The sequence below is a fragment of the Eupeodes corollae genome, chromosome 1, assembly GCF_945859685.1.
Source record: "Eupeodes corollae chromosome 1, idEupCoro1.1, whole genome shotgun sequence".
NCBI lineage: Eukaryota > Metazoa > Arthropoda > Insecta > Diptera > Syrphidae > Eupeodes > Eupeodes corollae.
Window position 1 is genome coordinate 230,787,024 of NC_079147.1, and position 23,755 is coordinate 230,810,778.

Sequence of the window (23,755 nt, forward strand, 5' to 3'; positions counted from 1 at the left end):
ATTCATATCAATTCTTTAGAAGTTATAATAATAAATTATTCAAATTATAATTTAAACTTTTTTTAACTGCCTTAACACTGCTCTAAAATTCAGTTCTGCACATATTGATGTTTATAAACTTTTTCGATATCTTCTAACCCGTTCTTGAGATATGGAGAACAAAAAAGGGTTTCCGAGCGTAGTTTCTAGGAATCTTCAAAATGATGAAAAATATCAACATTTTAAGTTTAAAAAACAACCATTAATGAGAAGAAACTCTTTTCGACAAAATAATTTAAGTTTCTGTAGCTAGGCTCTTAAATTATAACAACAATAATTAGATTGTAAGCTACACAACAAAATTGTTTCAGAAACGAGAAACAAACGTTTGCTGCGAGTCCATGAAGCCACCTATGTCTACACATGTCAAGAAGTTTCATGGGTTTCTAGTGGTACAAGAAAAATAGGATATTTTTATTCTATTTGAAAATGTTCCTCACTATAAAATAGCGAAAAGAGGTTGACATTAGTTAAAAAATCATCTAGGCACAAAACAGATCATCTCTCATTTTTTATATGGATACTGAATCAATAAACTCCTTGTCAAATACGGTTTGATGGACTATGCTCTTATATCTTTCCCATGGTCTTAAAATAAAAGCCTAATTTCAGTTTTGAACAGTCTTTAAAATCGTATAGGTACTTTTTTCTGATTTTTATAATACTTTCCCACAGACTGCAATAAACAACAGCATTATTTTCAAGTTCAAAGTCTTAAATATTATTTTATAGCAAAAGCGGGCTTACTAACATTAAAATTTTCTAAGTGAAAACTTTATAGCGTGACCAATTATATTATTATTAGTTACATTTATTTACACCTATCTATTTAGTCATGTTTGAAGCTACGTAGAACGTAAAATATTTATACATACATGTATATTGTACACATATGTATGTATGTATGAATATAAGAAATCAAAACAGGTCTTCAAGTCTCGCATATATTAAAAATATTCAGATACTTCTTCAGAATGACAGCTAAATATTCTGATTAGGCCACAAAAGTATACGTGATCATATTTCAATTCCATATGTCGATACCACGTATCTATAAACTAACTTAACAGAGGTGGAAAACCTACTTTAGCACTTCCTCTATAGGTAGGTTCAGGTACCTATTAATTTGTGAGTGATAAGAAGTGAATAAAAACAAATCGACAATTCGAGTTCAACACAAAACAAAACTAAATACCTGCAACCAAAAATAAAATCTATTACACACGACGACGACCTCTGGCGAGAAATTCGATAACTATAAACTAGAATACATTGAACATCTTGAAAAATAATTAGATTCCGTTGCGACTTAATGAAAATGACTAATTTTATAGGAAGGTAGAATAGATCAAGGGGAACTTTATGAATCATTTAAGTACGAACTACTAAATATACCTGCTCAGGCTCTAAAGACAAACATGCCCTTCTCCCCCCAGGCTATCTGACGTCATGTCAAAGAGAAGACTCATAAAATGAAGCTTTTAAGCCATTCCAGTAGTTTATACTCTATTGTCGCTGGTGCTGTGTCTTTAACTTAATGAAACAGCTCCATATACTGTGGGTGTCGTTGTTGATGTTGATGTTGATTTCCAATGAACTAAGACCATTGTCTCATTCTTGGTCTAACCGCCTTAGCATGTGGTTCTTATAGCAAGAGTGTGCTCGAACCTTCGGAAAGAAAAAGCTCTTATAAATACGTACAAATTCGTATACGGATAAAATATACTTGAAAACCTTCAGAGTGTTAAACTATTGTTTTTGTGTTTGCTGAATCTTTCCTTTTTGTTTTCAATTGTATCGGCTTTAATTTGTTTATCATTTTGAACACTTTACCGATAAGATACATTTATAAGCTTATCACAAAGTTTACCACCCCAAATTCACCTCTTCAACCATTCCTCATTTGTCTCTGTGGGGGTAGGCGAAAAGAAAAAGATAAACAAATCGATTCGTTATTTTAATTTTCGCAATTTTTAACAAGTCGGTAGTCGTCGTCGTGAACGTGCGTTTGCAGTAATCATCAAGTCACCACGTAGCACGCAGTGTCTGTTCTCCTATTCACCAAACCAAACCATCAAAGGGAAAGCTTTTCACATTCTACCCAAAACAACCCTAAAATAAATAGACACTAAACAAGGTGAGCAAGTTTGGAAATATCTATAAAAATTAACCATAAAACGATAATTATATTATTGAACTGTATTGAAAGTGTCACAAGTGTCGCAGACGGTTAGTGACGACTACGACCGACCCTGTGCAGCAAATAAGTGACCGCGTGACCACAAACTTAGAGTGCAATGTATCTGTTAACGAGATATCTTCTATAGAACCTATGTACCTATTTCGAACGGCGGTGGTTAAGTTTATGCGGTTTTAACCTAAACTAGCAGCTATTGCAAAATCTAATGATAAATCCTAGTGCAGCTTCTTATTTTTTCAACTTTGAAGTAAGTCTTACTCATCAGTGACTTATTTATGGAAACTCTGCGATGGGAGAAGAATATTTAATCAGCTTTTTATTACGATTCGATCATGTGATTGATTTTTTACATTAAGTGTTGTTCTTACCGCCGCCGCCGCCGCCGCTACCGGTTGTTGGTTGACGTGGATTGAATAAACGTGAAATGTTATCCTAATCACAAAATGATTAGTATGTTGCTGTGGATTTATAAATTGATATCTGAAGCAATATTTTCGAAATACTCGTTAAAAAAAAACCACATTAGGTACTTGAGATTTGGACGAAAAAGTGGTTTAATTTTGTTTTTGAAATGAAAATTTAGGTCGAGAGTATAAAAACAATCACAAAACTTTTGAACTTACGTAACAATTGTTATCAAACATTTTGTTTGGCTGTTTTGGGTTTATTGCAACAGGTATTTGATTTTTACAGGCAAATCGTGTTTTGGTTTTTCAGTTTGGTTCCGTTTGATAGGGAAATTATTTAAAAAGAAATCGTGCTTTGAGAGAGCATTAAATTTAAGTTAAAACCGGAAAACTATCTTCAAATAGGTTACGAAGAAATAATATTCATTCAGAATGATTGAAGCATATCTACAAATAATAATAATCGAATTTTGACCATGAGGAATGTATCTGTATGATAATGATAAATAATAATTGATGACGGAAATGATAAGGATTTTGTAAAGGTGTAAAGTACATTTATTTTATTTATACTTGTATTATGGGATTATTATGGTGACTTGTGCATTTAAAAAACCCTCGTTTGCTACTGGGAAAGTAGATAAGTTGTTTAATCAAAGGATCTATTCGTTTATTAACGAAAGCAATATTTTTGAAAAGTTTTCTCTATAGTCTTATAGATTGTTAAAGTTTATAAATAGAGTAAAAATAAAAAAGAAACATATAAATCATATAAAAAGACATTGATAATATGGAACTAGGATAAAATTATAATACTTCAATCGCCAACGTGAGTTCGAAATCTTAAACAAATTTCTGTACAGAAACTATCTGTTTTCGGTTGACAGTGATTTAAAATCAAATAGCAAAAATTCTTGGAATTTTATAACCTCAAAGTTAAAATAAAATGACATACCTAGTTGTATGAATTATCTAGACATCAACATTAGAGAGATTCCAAAAATATGAAACTTATTCGCTGATTATTTTCAATCTGTTTATTCATTAAATGCTCCTTCCATCCAGGAGATGCCTTTGGTAAATAGAATTGTAGTCATCGGCTCTTTAAACCTTAGTGTTTAGAGATCAAAGATGATCTATCTGTATTAGGTCCTAATAAATTTAAAGGACCGATGGAATTCCTGCTAGTCTTCTAAAAAATTGTGCAATTGCCAAAGGAACATTTTTGGACACGTATACGACCGTACGTTCGAGACTTTTTTTTTGTCGTCCATAGCTCAAGAACCAGAAAAGATATCGACTTCAAATAAATTTTTTTATACAGATAATAATGCAGAAAGATGTAGAAAGGGGTCTAAGGAAAATTGCGTCGGTGGTTTTTTTACCATAACAGTTAAAAAGAAAAGTTGAACATTTTGATTTAACGTAAATATTTCACGAACTAATGACGCTAGAGACTTGAATTAAATTTTATATTATACCAAAAAAATATATTTTTGGTTAACATTTTTCACCTCGAAAATTTAACGAATAAAACTTTATGTCCAAAGCAACTTTGTGCAATGAAAAATAAAGTTTTTAACATCTGACAACATTTAAAAACAAATAAAAGTGGCAGTTAATTTTTTATAAAAAATAAAAACCTTAAAAAAACAGTACTCAAAGTTGGTAAACATTGACTTTCGACTCAAATATCTTTTCAAAACTTTGAGATATTGGCTTCAAACTACTTTTAACTTTTAAAACATATTGTTTTTAACATTCCGTAAAATTTTGAGATAAAGCGAATTGACAATTTTTTTTACAAGAAATAAAAACTTACAAAACAAATTTATAAAAGTTGGTAAATATATATTTTTGACACAAATATCTTTTCAAAAATTTAATATTTTGGCTTCCAACTAATTTTATCTTATAAGAAAAGTTGTTTCAACATTCCGAAAAATCGAATTGACAGGTTTACTTAAAAAAACAATCCTTTAACTTGGTAAAAATTTATTTTCGACTTAAATAGCTTTTCAAAAATTAAAAATATTGGCTTCAGACTTATTTTATTTCACAGAAAATATTGTTTTCGATATTCAGTCATTTTTTTATAAAAATCCAAAAGGCCGGTTTTTCATAAAAAAAATAAATTCTACAAAAAATAGTATGCAAATTAGGTAAAAATTGATGTTCGGTTCTTGATATCAAATTAATTTCATTCATCCAATTTGTATTTGTTTATATAAGTAATATGAAAAGTTAAGAAATGGTACTAAAATTGCTAAAAATTTGTTTTCTACTAAAAATCTATTAAACAAAACTAGATTTTCAAACTAAACTATTTCATTATATAAAAAAATTTTGTTGGTAATTTTGAATTTTTTAAGAATAATTTAACTGACAACTTTTTTAACCCAATACGAAAACCTACAAACTTTTAAGCAAGACAAATCGATAGACGGGATGGAAAGTTATCATTGTGGGTAGCATCCCAGCCTCTTTTTTTCCTTAGGTATTCAATCTTCTTTATCGAATTGGCTAGAATCATACTTAACATTTAGAATCCAATAAGTTAAAATTGGTCGCTCGTTCTCATTTACTATCATTGTTTCATCAGGGGTTCCACAAGGAAGTCATTTAGAGCCATTACTTTTTTAAATGTTTTTCAATGGCATTCCTAATATTTTTAATGATTAAAGTTGCCTCCTTTTTGCGGATGACCTCAAAGCTTTATCGGAAAATAAGTTGTGAATCTGATTTTGTTCTTCTTTTAAAAGAACTAGCAAGATTTGGTGATTTGTGTAAACGGAATCATCTTCTACTTAATTTTTCGAAGAGTCGAGTCTTGTCCTGCTTCAGGAATTACAACCCAATTTTGTTTGATTATATTATCAATCAGATTAAGTTAGAAATAGTGAGAAAAACGAAAGAATTGGGAGTTATCTTAGATACCAACTTGTCACTTTTATTTCACTATGACTATATGATAAAGAAAGCCAATGAAATGCTTGGATTTATCAAAAGAAACACCAGAGAATTCTTAGATCCCTATACCATAAAATCACTCTACAATTCTTTCGTAAGGTCGATTCTGGAGTATTGCAGCATAGTCTGGAATCGTTATTAGAATAATTCAAGGGAAAGAATCGAGAAAGTTCAAAAGAATTTCACTAGTTAAAATGGGGGATTCTAAGACCGGCCTATAGTATTCGGAGTTTGCTATTTGGAATAAAATCCCTTGAAGATCGTAGAGAATGCTTTGCAGTGATGTTTATTAGAGACATCAAAACTTATCACATTAATTTTCCTCCTCTACTATAATTATTAACTGGAGGAAATGCTCCAATTTCCGATTTAAAATTTATGAAGAGTTTCATCGTAGCAATTATGGTCGAAATGGAGTCATTTCTCGGGTTGAATTTTTTCAATTCTTCAAGAGACATTTTTAAATCTTTCCGAAAAATAATACGGTAAAGAAACTTTTACTGCAAAATGTTTTCTTCGTTGCTTATGTGGCACATATAGTACTGTTTTGTTGATGATAAACCTCATACTCATCAATATTTTTTAATTAAAAGAATAAAAAGAATGGTTGGACATATACAGTTCTTAAGCTGAATCCGAATACCTATATTGAGAAAGCACTTTTTAATGACAAGAATATTACTCTTTGAAGATTTGTGAATTTGTGCGGCAAGAGGCAGTAAACCGGTCACAAAAAACGTTGGGTAGAACAGACTGCGTTACCTCTGGAGTCATGCTATCCACAGATACTATATTTTTATATATGATTACCATACAAAATCACTAATCGTAAAACCTTATTTTTAAATAAGTAAGGTCCCAAAACTTCCACATAATTCTTTTCAAGCGTTCAATTTCGTGTTAGGTAGGCTCTTCTGGATAGGTGGATTTTGAGATACCTTTTTGAACGAGTTTGTTAACTTAATTGACATATCTGGCAAAAAAAGTTTCAGCTGTTCACAAAAATCAGACAAAAATTTGGATTTCGAGGTCCAAAACTATTGTAAAACAAAATTTTCAACGCATAATTTTAATAATTCATCGGATTGTTGCCAATAAAAGATTAAAATTTGGAATCAATCGGCAGGTTCAGGCATCATAAGAGACTTCATTTGCAGTCAACTTTATTTTGATCAAGGCAACTAGTTAGTTTTTCAAGTGTAATGAATTTCAAATTCAGAACTTTACTTCGCAAACATTTACTTTAAGTTCATAATACAAAAAGTACCAACAAAATTATTGCCCACAGAGCACTCCTCGGGCAAGCTACAAGTCCATCGCGATTTATATTTTGAATTTTAAGGAAATATTAGTTAGTTCTTTTCCAAATTGATAAGGAACCTTTTGCAGAACATAAATAAATCATAGAATAAAAAAGTTCAGCTTTCAGTTGAATGAAGAAACATAATCAACTGTCATTTTGCTAGAAGTCTACTTCTTAACTACGGTGATTTTTTAAGAGCTTGAGAACTTAAAAAAAAAAAACGCATAAAATTTGCAAAATCTCATCGATTCTTTATTTGAAACGTTAGATTGTTCCATGACATTTACTTTTTGAAGATAATTTCATTTAAATGTTGACCGCGGCTGCGTCTTAGGTGGTCCATTCGGAAAGTCCAATTTTGGGTAACTTTTTCGAGCATTTCGGCCGGAATAGCCCGAATTTCTTCGGAAATGTTGTCTTCCAAAGCTGGAATAGTTGCTGGCTTATTTGTGTAGACTTTAGATTTGACGTAGCCCTACAAAAAATAGTCTAAAGGCGTCAAATCGCATGATCTTGGTGGCCAACTTACCGGTCGATTCCTTGAGATGAATTGTTCTCCGAAGTTTTCCCTCAAAATGGCCATAGAATCGCGAGCTGTGTGGCATGTAGCGCCATCTTGTTGAAACCACATGTCAACCAAGTTCAGTTCTTCCATTTTTGGCAACAAAAAGTTTGTTAGCATTGAACGATAGCGATCGCCATTCACCGTAACGTTGCGTCCAACAGCATCTTTGAAAAAATACGGTCCAATGATTTCACCAGCGTACAAACCACACCAAACAGTGCATTTTTCGGGATGCATGGGCAGTTCTTGAACGGCTTCAGGTTGCTCTTCACTCCAAATGCGGCAATTTTGCTTATTTACGTAGCCATTCAACCAGAAATGAGCCTCATCGCTGAACAAAATTTGTCGATAAAAAAGCGGATTTTCTGCCAACTTTTCTAGGGCCCATTCACTGAAAATTCGACGTTGTGGCAGATCGTTCGGCTTCGGTTCTTGCACGAGCTGTATTTTATACGGTTTTACACCAAGATCTTTGCGTAAAATCTTCCATGTGGTCGAATAACACAAACCCAATTGCTGCGAACGGCGACGAATCGACATTTCACGGTCTTCAGCAACACTCTCAGAAACAGACGCAATATTCTCTTCTGTACGCACTGTACGCATTCGTGTGGTTGGTTTAATGTCCAATAAAGTAAACTGAGTGCGAAACTTGGTCACAATCGCATTAATTGTTTGCTCACTTGGTCGATTATGTAGACCATAAATCGGACGTAAAGCGCGAAACACATTTCGAACCGAACACTGAATTTGGTAATAAAATTCAATGATTTGCAAGCGTTGCTCGTTAGTAAGTCTATTCATGATGAAATGTCAAAGCATACTGAGCATCTTTCTCTTTGACACCATGTCTGAAATCCCGCGTGATCTGTCAAATACTAATGCATGAAAATCCTAACCTCAAAAAAATCACCCTTTAGTTAGAGAGATTTTTCTTGACTTTTCAGTCAACTTTCCATTAAAGTTGCCTTAATTGGAAGGTAATTTTTTGGCAGCTGGCCAATCAGATACTAGAAACTTGCCTAACTTTCAAGTCTCTTATGCCGTCTGAACCTGCCCAATTGTTTAATTCCTTCAAATTAAATCATAACGTTGAATCAGCTTGATGTCAGATACCAACATATACCAGAAGTTCTTGGATAGCTTTGGAATCCATTTTTGACATCCCATCGCTGTTTTGAATCAGCTGTTCTTTTACAAGTAAAACACTAACAAACCAGTGGCATGGTTTTTACTTATGTCAACAGGTGACAGCTGCCTTATAGAAAAATCCTTTGCGAAGAATTAGGCTGGTGGCATCTGGTGTAAGTGATATTTGGTTTTACAAAAAGGAACAACCAACAAAAAGTACTACTTTTTTAGTAAAGAACTAACAACTTTTTTTTTCATCACTCATTGCTTCACTGGTGAAAAACACTGCACTCTTTCTCTTGGCAAAATAATTCAATTTTGTACCTAATGTTACATCAAGGCAGTCCTTCAAAAAGAAGGACAATTTGTTTCAATATAGATACAATTTGAATCCTTATTTTATTTGTTTCGCTGCTTAGATTTTGTTCACTCTTTAAATGAATTTATTTAAAACTTTTGTTTTTAAATAAACTGATTGATTGAATTAAAAATTGTTTTCCTATATTCGAAATAGAAACTAATAAGCTAATGCATATGTGTGTCCTTATTAATTTGCTAAATGCGTTATATAATTCAATAATTCTTTGATTTTGTAATGAAAATAGGAGTTTTGAAATGTTTTGTGAGCTTAAATAATTTAATCACTATGTTCTTGTTGTATATCAAATCATGAAAATTAAATAAGGATTTGAAAACGTCAAAGGCACATGTATATCATTTCATTCAATAATATTTAGATTTTCTAGAATTGCCCATATGAAGAGTATAGATATTTTTCATATAAATTTAGATCGTCAAATATAAATGCACACGACAATAACAGCAACTAAATGTAAGAAAAATCAAACTGCAAATAACATTAAAATTATTTCTACATAATTAATTTTCATTTTATTTTGATTTTTCATTCCACAACGTTTAATAATGTGTTCAAATTGAATTAGATTATGTTTATTTGCGAATGCACTGTTTTGAGAAGCTTTTATGCAAATAAATATATAATATATTGCGTTAGACAAATGGTTATTATAATGTCAGAACATTGGTAAGTTTTTGATTGGCAAATTATTTAATTTGGGTTTGAGTGGTCAATTGAAGAACTTACATAAAACATAAATTATGAATTAGGTATTTGAAGTTTCAATTACCAATTGTGAATAATTTGAAAGTGCATTAAAAGGATATAAAGAAAAATATGTTGTGATTATTGTATGATACTAAAACATACAATTTTATTATTTTTGTTACTAATTAATTATATTTGAAATAATATCAGCATTAATTTTTATGTAATAAGGCATGAGTTGAGTTTCATATCCGAAATGAGTTGTTTATATTAAAGCCTTAAATTTAAATTGGTAAAATTGTGGTATTAAAGTTTTAATTTCGTTGATCTTAGTAACGTATTTGTACGTCCAAAATTAATAAAATAAATAGGTAAACATAGATATTAAAGCTAAACCATGGAATAAAAACGTCACGGACTCAAATAAAACAGCACGCAACTACCTTCAGTTATGTGGACCCCACCAAATTTCTTGTGTACTTATGATGTGTTTTTAATGAAGATTGGACCTCGAAAAACTATATTTTTGGAAAGTATCGGTGAATTAGATAATCAATATCTTAACACTTTTCAAAAAGTGTCCTCAAATTCTAAATTCTAAAATGTTACAGAGCTGTACATTGTATTGTATACTTGCTTGAGTAAAGATTGTATCTGTCTGTCCCTGTGCCTAAAGCCTTAACCAATGATTGAGAACAAGCTTGAAAGGTAAGGTTTTGAGCAGAAAGTTATTGTAATTGGCCGGATTTGTCGAATTGAAAATTTTAAAATTTCTGTACGTTTCAAGGTCCACAAAATTTTACCAAAAATTAAAAACGTAAACAAAATTACTCAAAGTTGGAAAAATTTTGATTTTCGAATCAAATACCTTTTCAAAATTTTGAGATTATGGCTTCCAACTTATTTAATCTTATAAGAAATATTGTTTTTAACATTCGGTAAAATTTTGAGATAAATCTAATTGACAGTTTTGTTTACCAAAAATTAGAAACATAAAAAAATTACTCAAAGTTGGTAAAAATTGATTTTAGACTCAAATATCTTTTCAAAACTTTGAGATATTGGCTCCATACTATTTTTATCTTTTAAAAACTACTGTTGTTAATATTTAGTACAATTTTGAGAAAAATCTAATTGAAAGTTTTTTTACCAAACATAAAAACCTAAGAAAAAACAATTTTTGGTAAAAAATTGAACATTCGAATTTAATAAAAAACGAACCGATAGATTTTTATTTAATTGAATTTTGAATCATAGATTGGTCTAAAATCATTAGTGTTTCAGAATTCAGCTAAACTAAAACATACATTTTTTTATACCAGGCCCATTCAACATTATTTTACAACAAGTTGACTATTGAGCCACCTTGTTTTCTCTTCTGTAAGCAATTAGGTGTGCCGTGTGCCTGAGCTATTCAATTGTATCTATTACCTTCATTTCACACAATTATTTTTTTAACGCTTTAAATATCTCTAAGACCCTGTACTCGTGCATATAGATACATAAATGTAGCTACAGGTATATGTAATTTAATTAAATTTAAAAATAATCTCAAGCAGGTTATTTCCTCTCTAAAAACTTGTATTGGCAGTAATAAACACGAGCGCAAAAATAAAACGTGAAAGCATTTAAATCTCATTAATATCATAACAAACAATAAATTTTGTGGATGCCTTAAAACTATACCTTACCTATCCCTAAAGCTTACTTACTTACTTACAAATATACCAATATCTATTTACCTACATAGTAAATAATGTATATAGTGCTTCAATATGTCCCTCACCTTCAAATTTTATACAGTTATAAGAGTTCATTTAAGCTTTTTTGGGTTCAGTAATTAGTGTTTTTATTTTATGTTTGTATAGATTGAGAACGAACGAAATTAGCTGCCTGGGAAGGTGAATGGAAGTGTATTAGTCTTTCATTAGACAAAAGCTTTAAAAATGATAATAATATTGGTTATCAGAGCAATATTCGGTTAAGACCGCCATAGGCCCTGAAAATATCCTAAAATTTTTAAATTTAAACATTTTGTGGACAAAACTTATACGCAACCAATTTGTTGTATTTCGTTAAAAAAGTTTTCGGTTGATTTTTCCTAAAAACTAACTAAAAATTATCAACAATATTTTGCATTATGATGAAATTGTTTGATTTTTAAATGTATTTTTGTTAACAAGATCTTTAGACGAAAACCACTTTTAGGAACATTTCTTGGTGACAATTTTTTTTGTTTACAGTTTTTTTGATTTAAAAAAACCAAAAACCACCCACTCAATTTTTTTGAGAGTCCTTTTTGCATCGTTCTCCGTTATTATATGTATAACAAAATTTATGTGTAATCGCTGGTTCCTTAGATATGGACGGCGAAAAAAGCTTTGACGCATAGACATCTCTCTAAAAATCTTTTATCTAGAATCTAATGACGTTGAAACTTCGAGAAATGACAAAATTTTCAATGCGAGAAATCGGACTGACAAATTCTCCAAGAGTAATTCTTGCCATAAAAAGTTCTTTCTCGAATTAGCTCTTCGGATTCGGCTATTCGGGTCTCTTCAATTAGTGACTAAATTACCACGCACACGGGAACGGGAATGGTTGGGAGTTGTAAGTCACTAAGCCAGTAGTTCTCAACGGACTGTTGCGCCACCTTAATTATTTAAATCGGACCGATTGCAATAACTTCCTTTGGAAAGTTAATAAAGTAAAAATTGTCTGTAGCTTGCCGTACAACCAAACAAAACTAATCTATTTCTTTGAAATAGTACACAGGAACTGCAGATGATTGTCAAACACAATTATTTGTCGTAATTATCAATCAATGCTCTGACAGTAACTATCAGTGAGCGGAAAACTATATATACAGTTCTGTTCAATGTGCAGACTCAGAAGACATAAGAGACAACCATATTCTCTGAACGCATTTTTAGAATAAGGCTACTGGTTAGATTCCCAGATGTCAGTAATTTCAAACTTGGACCTTTATTTACTGCTATTAGCCTTAAATTGTTAGCACAGAAAACACCAAAAGATTCGGTAAGCGAACTTATCGCTATTGTTGGTTCGACAACCGTGATCCGGTCCTGACCTCACTCAGCAAGTCTCTCCATTTATTTAAGCTTGGTCTTTACAATTTCTACAGTTATAATGGTCTGACACAGAGACAGAAGCTATAAAATGTAACAAAACTCACAGCAAATGACTTAAGATCAAGTTCCTCTTTAATCATTCTAGCTAGTTGACAACCTTAGTGGAGTTCACAGAGCTTAATTTTTGTATAAGGTAGATTATACACTGTCGGACAAATTAAAGTGCAAAATTAGTTTTCTCTTTTTCTTATCACTGTTATTTAAGAGTAAAGATCATTTATCGCTCTTTTTCATGATCTGACGTCACATAATGTCATTTATTGACGATCTGTAAAAACTATCCCGTTAATTGCTTTGTCTATTTGTTATGAATTGCTTGAATATTGAAACACATGAAGTTGAAACGCGACAAAATAAAGTGCAGTTTCTGTTTTTTCTCTTATTTATTGATAAGAAAATAATAATTTTTAAGAAAAAAACTACAAATCGAAGAGATATTCAAAGGTAGAAGTATTAATATAAATTTATAATTATTTGAGTGAATAGTTTCAATTAATATGTGAAAGACTTTAGGATGAAACCGCTGACGCTGGAAGTGAAGGAATTGCTAGTTTTGGACCGTCAACATGGGTTGACATTCCATAAACTGGCAGAAAAATACGGAATATCAATTTCTCGAGCAAGAAAAATCTGCCTTAACTTCGTTAAACGAGGAACTGTTGCCAGTTTTAAGAGTTCTTGCGGAAGAAAGAGGAAGACCACAGCAGTTGATGACCGCAGGATCAAGCTTGAGGCTAGAAGAAACCCCTTATCATCAGCCAGAAATATTAATGAAGACCTCCAGTTAAACATTTCTCAAAGGACGGTTCAAAGGCGACTCCATGAAAGCGGTTTAAAAAACTATTTTGCAAAGAAAAAGCCACTGCTTCGAGCAGTCAATATTCGAAAAAGACTTGCTTTTGCTAGAAAGTTTTTGTCAAAGCCGCAATCATTCTGGGAAAGTGTTATTTGGTCAGATGAGTCCAAATTTGAACTCAAAAACTCAAAAGCCAGAAAGCGCGTTTGGTGCAAGCCAAACGAAAGACTCAGCCAAAGGTGTATTCAAAAAACCGTCAAACATGGAGGTGGGTCGGTTATGGTCTGGGGTTGTTTCTCCTTCAGTGGCGTCGGAAATATCGTCAAAATCGACACCAAAATGACGGGCGCTAGTTACGTCAATATTGTTAGGGAAAACTTACCTACTTCTGCTCGTAAAATGTCTTTGGAAAATTATATTTTACAACAAGACAACGACCCCAAACATACGAGCAGAGTAGCCAAGGAGTTTTTTTCCGAAAACAATATTGACGTACTAGAATGTCCACCACAATCCCCAGACCTTAACCCCATTGAACACCTTTGGGCCATTTTAGACGACAGAATTCCATTTAATGAGCGTCGAAATTTGACATCGTTTTGGGAAAGCCTACAATATGAATGGGAGAATATTCCAGCTGACATCTTAAAAAATTTGGTGTATAGCATGCCCAAACGTCTTGCAGCAGTTATACAGAATAAAGGAGGAGCCACTAGCTATTAAGTTTTTTACATTAGTAATGTTTTTTTTTTAATTTTTGATATTTTTTTGAATTTACACTTTATTTTGTCTTCTTTATGTGTTCATGATGTTGTGATATCTTTTCATTTCTTACTTTAATTTTGTATATAACCTTTCATTACTACTTATAAAATCGTAAAATAGGCTTAAGATTAAAAATTAATTGTTTGTTCGACTGAAAATGAATTAAAACATTCCAAAAATAAACAAATAAGAATAAGAATTTGACTTTGCACTTTATTTTGTCCGACAGTGTATATAGTTCATGATTGTAGCATCTCCCGAATCGACCTTCTTAATATATAAAACCTTTTCTTTCGAACGCACCAAAGTGGTAAGAGTGACTTTTGCCACACTATTTTTAATTATTAAAAAAACACAAAACAGGTTAAAAATATATATTGTATATTCAAAACTTAAAACAAAATTAGGCAATAAATGAAATATCAATACATTTCAGCTTTAAGTTGTATAAAACAATTATGATCAGCTGATATTTTACATTAAAAGAATTAATTTGATTTAATACAAATTTGCCTTTACTAATTTTCCAGTCAAATATAAAAAAAAGTAAGCTTAATATGTAAAAGACGATTTTCTTGAAAAAATGTTAGCTTAATATGTAAAAGACGATTTTCTTGGCAGCTAGTCAAAACGTTCCTAAAAATGTACATTCACTGTTAAAAAAATTACGTTTTTTTCTGTTCCAAACTTTTGTAAAGGATTAAGATATCCTTAATTTCGAATCTCGCCTTTAAATTTTTCTATCACATTTGATTTTCAAAATATATCCCTTTAAAAATGCTAAAAACAACCAAAAACGAATTTTTCGACACTAAGTTAAACCTCAAAATACCTCTTAACAATAAATTGTATGATGATTTTGAAAAATACAAATCTTTCTCTTTTACACATAATTTAAATCATTTTATTATTTTACGTAGTTTCTGTAAAATATCATTAGTTATGATTATGACTATGAGCCTTTATTTGAATCTTTAAATTTTTTTAGGAAAATTCGTTTTGGACTTAATTAAATTGATATCGAATCCAATCTCTAATTTTAACTATTTGTTCAAGTTTTAAAAATACCCATTATTTTTATATTTTTTCATACATTTCAAAAACTTGATATAATACATAGAATTGCTTAGACAGCAGATTCGTTACAAGAACAATATTTACTTTAAGACCGTTTTTCCTTTTCCTATTAATAGCACTGTTGATACCACTGAAACACCGTTTTTCTTTGAAAGAATAGAAAGTACGAATGTCGTGGAAAGCTTTTTATCCATAAACTGTAATGCAGTTGGTATAGATGGAATACACCCAGTTTTTATGAAAGCTATACTACCTTTTTTGCTTCCGTATATAACTCACATTATCAATACAATCTTTTTGACCTGTTATTTTCCTTGTCAGTGGAAAAATGCAAAAATTATTCCAATACCTAAAAACTCATCGGGTGAGGAATTCAGGCCGATATCAATACTTCCCTTTTTGTCCAAAATCTGCGAACGAATTATGCATAAGCAAGTTAATGATTATCTCGTACGTATTGATCTTCTCGTCTCAGTTCAGTCTGGTTTTCGTGCCAAACATAGCTGTACCACAGCAATTTTGAAAGTAGTTGAAGACATTAGAGCGCAACTAGATGAAGACCAGGTTACTTTTCTTGTCTTACTGGACTTCTCCAAGGCATTTGATATGGTTGACCACTCTACTCTTATTGATAAGATGAGCCACCGTTTCAATATGTCTTCTTCTGCTGTAAAATTCTCTCCGAGTCTGTCAGAGATTATCTTCTAAAATGTCAAAGATCTGTGCTAAGTGCAATCTTTCTATTAAGCGTTCGAAAACTTGTGAATCCGTCGAGTGCGGTTTTTACTGTGGTCGTCATTTTCACAAAAATTGTGTAGAGTTATCTGAAGAAAATCTTAAATCATTAACTAATCGAAATTTGTTTTGGAAATGTGATTCTTGTTTGAACATTAACTTCTCAGCATTCATCAATAATATCCATAATCTTTCTTTAAGTGTTAGTGATATCAAAAATGATCAAATTTTTGTCCTGTGCTACGGGGCGTTCCACAAGGATCGATTTTGGGCCCACTGTTATTTTCTATGTACATAAATGACATACAACATACAATCTTGAATTCATCAAAACATTTTTATGCTGATGATATTCAAATATATAAAAGCTGCCCTCTTGGGCTCATAGAAAACTGTGCCAATGATCTGAACGATGATCTCCAAAGAATTATGAGGTGGTCGGTAAACAATGGTCTCTCGCTTAATCCGAAGAAATGTAAATGCCTTGTTATCTCGAAAAAGAAGCTAGATCTGTCTTATTTTCCCTCAATTATGCTTGGTTTTTCAAAAATTGAATTCGTGGATAAGTCAAGGAACTTAGGGTTCAACCGAACTTTGACATGGAATGACCATGTTAATGAAGTTGTGGGGTTCTTCGAACTTTATGGACAGCTCAAAAGTTTACACCACCAAAGACAAGATTAGTTCTTGTTAAGACTTTGGTTATACCAGTTCTCGTATATGGTTGTGAAATATTTTATAACTGTGATACTGAAAGCAAAAGAAAACTTCAAGTAGCATTCAATAGTGCTCTGCGCTATGTTTACAATCTGAGGAGATTCGAGCATATTTCACATTTGGAAAAAAATGTATTAGGCATGTCATTTTTTAATTATATGAAGTTTCGTACCATGTGTTTGTTATTTTCAATTCTAAAAACTATGCAGCCGTCATATCTTTTTGATAAAATCCGGCTTTCGACATCCAACAGATCTGCTTGTTTAATTTTACCACATTACACCTGCCTTACATCCGAGAAACAATACTTTATCTCAGCTATACGCCTTTGGAATACAATTCCGCGAAACTTGAGAGAACTAAGTGACAAGCAACAATTTAGTGACGAGTTAAGACTGTATTTTGTTAACCAAAGCAAAGCAACTTGGAATAACGTAATGTTACTATGATTAATTTGTTTTATGTTTTATTTATTTTTCTTTTTTTTATTATTTTGTAAGCATATAATTATTTTTTGTTATACTGTCAAGCTTTGTAATTTAAATATTTTTAATTTTCACAAATTTATAAGTGTACTCTTACTGTGAATTGGAATATAATAATAAAGAATAATAATAATAATATTGAAAACGTTTTTTTTTTTAGATTTTTGTAATGAAGGCGAAATCTATCAACTTTTGAAGTTTTTTCGAATACATAGTGTATAAAATAATATAAATATTTCAACTAAATATTGGATCATATCATAGGTTTGGAAAACCATCACGGATTTTATTTAAAAATGCTACTTCATAAATTTTGATAGCCTCAAAAAGCCTTATATACATATTTGCTTTTAAAATTAAAAAAAGTGATATCTCAAAAACCTGATGTGATACATAAACTATGAAGTTGGATTTGAATTAAGGCCGCCAAAAAACCCATTGGAAAAATGCAATTTTATTGCCAGTAAGAAAATCTTGTCGACCAGTGTTTTCTTCGAGTCCATTATATCGTTTGAATCATTATGACTTATGAAAAATTGTATTTCCTAAGATTTTAGGACTCCATTGTCAGATATAGTTTATTGATTTGATTTTTAGTCTGTTCCAAAAAATGATGTCATGTATTACAATGAAGAAATTGTCAGCAATTTTCAAAGCAACGAAATTTGAAAATTTCAAACTATGTCTGACAATGAACTTTATGTCAATATTGCCAAATAAAAATTTACGTTTGCATGATTTTGAGTCAGTTAACTTATTGATAAATCTAGCAAACGAAACACATTGAACAATAAGAGAAAGAATGTGTGTAAGTGTTAAAAACATCGATTTACTTGTAAATATCAAACGCTATAATCGAATCAACTATTATGTCAATAGATTTCTTATCGGATTTTATGAATACAACTTAATTTTCAACTACATATTTTTTGAACAACGGTTTTTGGACAAACACTGATTTATTTTTTTAGTTAACCTCAACTGTCAAATTTAATGTAATGAAGACATGAACAAAGATTTGAAGCATAAAGGGTAAAAGTGATGTCATTCGTGTATTTCCTGCGTTATTGTACAAGTCGAAAAATTAAATAAAGTATCGGGTTTTTCAATAAGAGACCAATAAAACAAAAACAGTTTTGAATATCAATGAAATTTTGTATTTTGTGAAAGTACGTTCGATGTTATTACGTATGGAACTCGATTTCTTTTACATGGCCACTACGGGCATGCTTGCAGAATTCCGGACGCTGAACCAAATTTTCGACGGTCTTCAAGCATACTGCTGCAATTTCACGTTCCATATTCGTACGGAATTCATCAATCTTCACTGGTTTGTTGGCATAGACCATACACTTGACTTGACAAGAAATAGTCTAACGGCGTCAAATCGCACGACCGAGGAGGCCAAGCGAATAGACCATTTCTTGAGATAAAACAAACTTAGTTTCCAATAAATTGATTGTGACATTTGCTGTGGAACCACATGTCCTCCAAGTCCATATCATCCAATTGGGTCAACGAATATTAGGTTATCATAGAACGGTAGCGAATCCCATTCACAGTAACGTGCTGGTCTTGATCATCACGGAAGAAATAAAACACACTAAACCGTAATTTTTTCGGGAAGCAATGATGACTCATGAAGTACGTGTGGATTGCCTGACCAATACCACATATTGACGAAACCATTCAGCCAGAAATGAGCCTCGTCTCTGAAGATGATTTTTTCGATGAAAATTCGAATCATTTTCAAGTTCACGAAAATTATTATGATAAATTTGACATAGCGCTCTTAACGTTGAGGCCACTGATTCCAAATTTCGGTAGTAAATTTTGATAATTTTGACTCGTTGTTGGCTCGTATATCTTTCCATCATGAAATTGTAGACCTTACTGATGAGAAATGTCAAAAGAACGGCAAGAAATATGGCGTCGTTTGCTGTCCCTGTCGTTTTACTTTTGTAGCGTCCCTTTTGAAAAACCCTGTCTATACAAAATCAATATGTTCGTTTTTCAAGTTGAGGCTTTGAGAGTGATACAAAATTCCATTCAAATTTTATTATATTCATAATTATACTGTTTAGCCGGAATCAGCTCGAATTTCTAGGTCAACAAATTCAATAATAGTGCCGAAATTGATTATCTACCCCTTGATATGATTGATTATTGCCTTAGAAAAGATATATTATAGCTGTAAATTAAGACTGAGCTTTAGGTCGTTGAATAAATTTACCGTTAACTTAGTAGATATTTTATCATGAGAGCATCTTTCTTTTGCTTTCGCTAATTTTGGCGCACCACCACCGTTCTATATCGATATGGTAACGATGCCGTACGTATAGACCTCAATTAACTTCCTAATTTAAAATATACAAATCTGAATTGCTAATGCATGTACATAGTCTTAAAGACATTCTAAATTTAATATGAGATTTGGGTTTGAATATACCGGTTCGAAAAACACATTCTATTTTGTTTGTTTTGCTGTGAATAAATTTATTCAAATTTTGTGATAGTTTAATAAAGTTTAAACTTGAAATGCATCTTTGCCATTTAAGATTATTTGTTTTCTGATCTTAATAAATTCATGTTAGTTATAAGATGACGAATGTTGACAGTGGTTGAAAGGGATGTTAAGAATATTCTGTGGTATAGAAATTAATTAATTTATGGTAAAGATGGGAAGATAAATTGAAAAATGTCAAGGTATACAAAATAGATGAGTGCAGTATTGTCTGTGGTTTCTGGTTAGTTCTTATTTTTAGTTGAAGGAATCAGAATTTAATTTTGCATAAAAATACAACAAATTAAGACTTTCACGCACGAGGCATAAGTTTCAGAAATCTTAATGATTGACACATAATAAGTCATCACAAAACCGATTCTGAAGATGATTAGAGCTAATTTAATCTGTGAAAACAGCTTTGATATAAATATACACTTCCGGTCAAATGTTTGAGACCACCTCTGAAATTTGAGAAATATCGAGATTTAACCCCTTAACTGAAGTGTTAGGAAAAAAAGTTAATACGTGAAAAAAGTGAAAAGCATGTCTAGTTGTAAATGATAGGAAAATATAAACTAGTTTTGTACTAAACATAAATTATTTATTTAAAAACCAATAAAAGCTCTAAATTGAGTTTTCATTAAAAAACCCTGCTTTAAATTCAATAATTTTTTTTTTACAATTCTGGGCAATCTTCTAACAAGGTTTTGTATTTTTTCTTGTGGAATATTATTCCAGCAATTTTGTAGACATTCCCAAAGAGCAGATTCCAATGTTATGTGGTGATTCCGGACATTTCGGGCAAGCTCTTCCCATAAGAGCTCATTAATTTAAGAATTTCCTCATCTTATTTTTGTTTCAGGTATCCGCGGCAAAGCTAGGAAGTGTGTTTCGGGCCATTGTCTTGCTGAAATACAAAACCTTTACCGATTAAACGGAGTCCAGATACCAAACCGTGGTCTTCCAATATTGTTTTATAGACTTCTTTATCCATTCTTCCGATCACTCCTGTTAGATCTCCTACTCCATCGAAGGAAAAACATCCTCACACCATTACTGAACAGCCTCCATGCTTTACAGTTGGGACCAAACAGTCTGGTAGCATCTTTTGTTCAGCACTGCGCCTGACGTACACTCTGCGATTTGAGCCAAATATCTCAAACTTGGACTCATCGCTCCATAAGACTCTGTTGAAGTCTTCATCTGTCCAATCCTTATGGGTTTTGGCCCATTCCAAGCGTTTGATATTGTTTTCGGGTCGTAGAAGTGGTATTCGCACTGCAACGCACCCAAAAAGTCCAACATGCCTTAACCTTCGTTGCATCGTTGATACAGATAATGGTTCTTCCCGGATTTCATTGATCTCGCCGCGTATTTCTGTTGCTGTTTTCTTCCTAGAATGCTTGCTAATGGTGATGACATGCAGATCTTCGGTTTTCGTCGTAACTCTAGGTCGTTCTCAACTCGGCTTATCCTTAAAACCGCCGGTACTAGAGTAACGCTGTATGTTCCTGTGAACTGCTCCTTTGGATATCTTCAGTTTTGTGGCGATTTCTCTTTGCAGATGGCCTTCTTCAATAACGTTTATTTAATCTGTAAAAACAGCTTTGATATAAATAAACTTATGGTTAATGATATTAAGCACATTGAAGATAAATTGCATCCGCTGTCTCCAAAGGAGTTGTTAAATAACAACAATTTTCCATATTTAAAATCTAGATATATACATCTGCATTCATTTTATTAATTGATTTATTTGTTTATTAAATTTAAATTGATCTTAACTTAGCAATTTATTGTAAAGTATATTGTAGTTTGCTTATTAAAAGGAATAAACGGAAAAGACTACATTAACTCAAACCACGACTTCGTGATATTTCAATACAAGTTTCTTTTTGTTGATAGAACATTTCTTAACATTATTTTCATGAATTTTTCTTGTTTTATTTTCAATTACAGAAACATAATGTCTGATATTAAGCCAAAGTTAACACTTCGTGCTGGTGTAAATGGCGCCGAAAAGACACCATCACCCTCAACGAAGCTTATGCTAAATCACGGCAAACCAAATTTCACCATCAATCGGACCAAGGTAAAGAATGATTCGCAATGCCCCTTCTCTCCAACAAATCCAGAAGCGGCTACAGTAGTTTTGAAGAGCACTGCGAATAGCACATCAAATGGTTATGTCAAGCCCACACTTATGAAAATTCCCCTTAGTAGTGAGAATGAGGTAAGCAAAGTTGTCCTAAGGCGAACAAAACTGCCAGAAGAAAATGAAAAACCTGTACAGCAGGATGAAGAACCTGAATTCGTTAAAGCTCAGCGAAAGATTGCCGAACGTTTGGCCAATCAGAATAGTCTGGACTTTGAAACTCGTAAAAGCGGATACTTTACACACGTCATGATATCACCAACATCACCCACAAAACAAATGGAGCTTCCCGTCGTTGCCGATCATAAAATCGAAAAAGCTTCAGTTGTTGAAGTTGTAAGTGAAAGGACTGTTGAGCCTGTTGTAGAGCCTCAGAAACCTGTTGAAGAGCCTGTTAAAACTGTTAAAGAGCCTCAGAAACCTGTCGAAACGCCAAACGAATCTGCTACAACTAAAATTATTGATGAAAAGAGTGAAACTGAGAAGAAGGACCAACCAAATACGGAAACACCCAAAGAAAATGGCCACGATTCTAGTCAAATAAACGGATCGGTCGAAGAAGAGAAACCAACCGAAGTTGTTGAAGCCGCTAAAGCCATGATCGAAGAACTAGTTGAAAATGTTGCCAAAGAAATTCCATCAGAAAAAAAAGAAGAAGTTCCCACACCAATTCAAAACGGCCACGACAACGGTGTTGAGAAACCCATCGAAAATGGCGTTCACAACGGAAGTGATAAAGATGTTGTTACAAATGGTGATTCCATCAGTGAAAACCAATCACAAGAAAATGGAGTTGTTTCTTCCCAAAGCGATGTCAACTTTGAACCAAAAACTGTCACCTCATTCGCCAAAGATCTGTCAAGCGAACCCAACAAATATCCAGACACAGTTAAGATCGTCACAGAAGTTCCACCATCTGCTACGGAACAGGATGATTTAATGAAAGATATGTATAAGCTGAAGTTTGACATTCATGCTGACAGCGAAGATGTCAAAGTGATACCAACAGTTCGACCAACTGAATAAAATAAAGACAAAGGACAATTTATTATTATTTTCTTTGCTAACACAAACATCATTCCTATTTTAATTTAAAAAAAAATGTATACTGTTATTATTGTATTATTGTTGAAATAGTAATTTCTATTTGTTAAATTATGTACTACACAGTATGAAGTGTTTTAGTTGTTGTTACTGTAAATAAAAATATATAAAAAAGTTAATGTGGGTATACCCATAGTCTTCTGTCAAGGAATGAAGGGAACGACAATGCGCCTTCCGCTATGTAACCTGCCAACATGAACACATATTTCAGAAAGACTTTGCGACGCGACAAAAATTACATTTTGAAAAAAAATTAAAATTATTTTCAAATTGTCAAAAAGACAAACATTGAATGTACGTATGACAGTTTTGTGTATAAAATCCATAGTATTGTGACGGATCTGATTTTGTCTACGTTCACTGTAGCCACAAGGTGGCGTTGGAAGTTTTATATACAAAAGTTATGAGAACAAAATCGCAAAGCTAATGTTGTCGTAGCCTAACAATGACAGTACTAAAAGCTGTGTGTACAAAGATGACAGTATTAAAATTGTAAGCAATTATCAGATGTTTAAGGCGGAGTTCACAGTGAACTTTTTTGACGTTTTATAAATCTATTGTAAGAAATAAGAAAGTGAGGAA

The 23,755-nt window shown here is 32.1% G+C and overlaps 1 protein-coding gene across 2 annotated transcripts; it reads left to right on the top strand.

The window, feature by feature from the left end:
• Positions 1 to 1,638: 1,638 nt before the first annotated feature.
• LOC129954115 (WASH complex subunit 2) lies at positions 1,639 to 23,292 on the top strand. 2 transcript variants are annotated; one of them, XM_056067805.1, is made up of 2 exons: positions 1,639 to 2,176; positions 21,874 to 23,292. In XM_056067805.1, exon 2 carries the CDS (start codon positions 21,881 to 21,883, stop codon positions 23,093 to 23,095), a length of 1,215 nt encoding a protein of 404 aa, XP_055923780.1. In that variant the 5' UTR covers positions 1,639 to 2,176; positions 21,874 to 21,880; the 3' UTR covers positions 23,096 to 23,292. The 2 variants fall into 2 exon arrangements, with proteins under 2 accessions (XP_055923780.1, XP_055923781.1); XM_056067806.1 differs by lacking the exon at positions 1,639 to 2,176 and adding an exon at positions 2,466 to 2,486.
• The last annotated feature ends 463 nt before the right edge of the window (positions 23,293 to 23,755 follow it).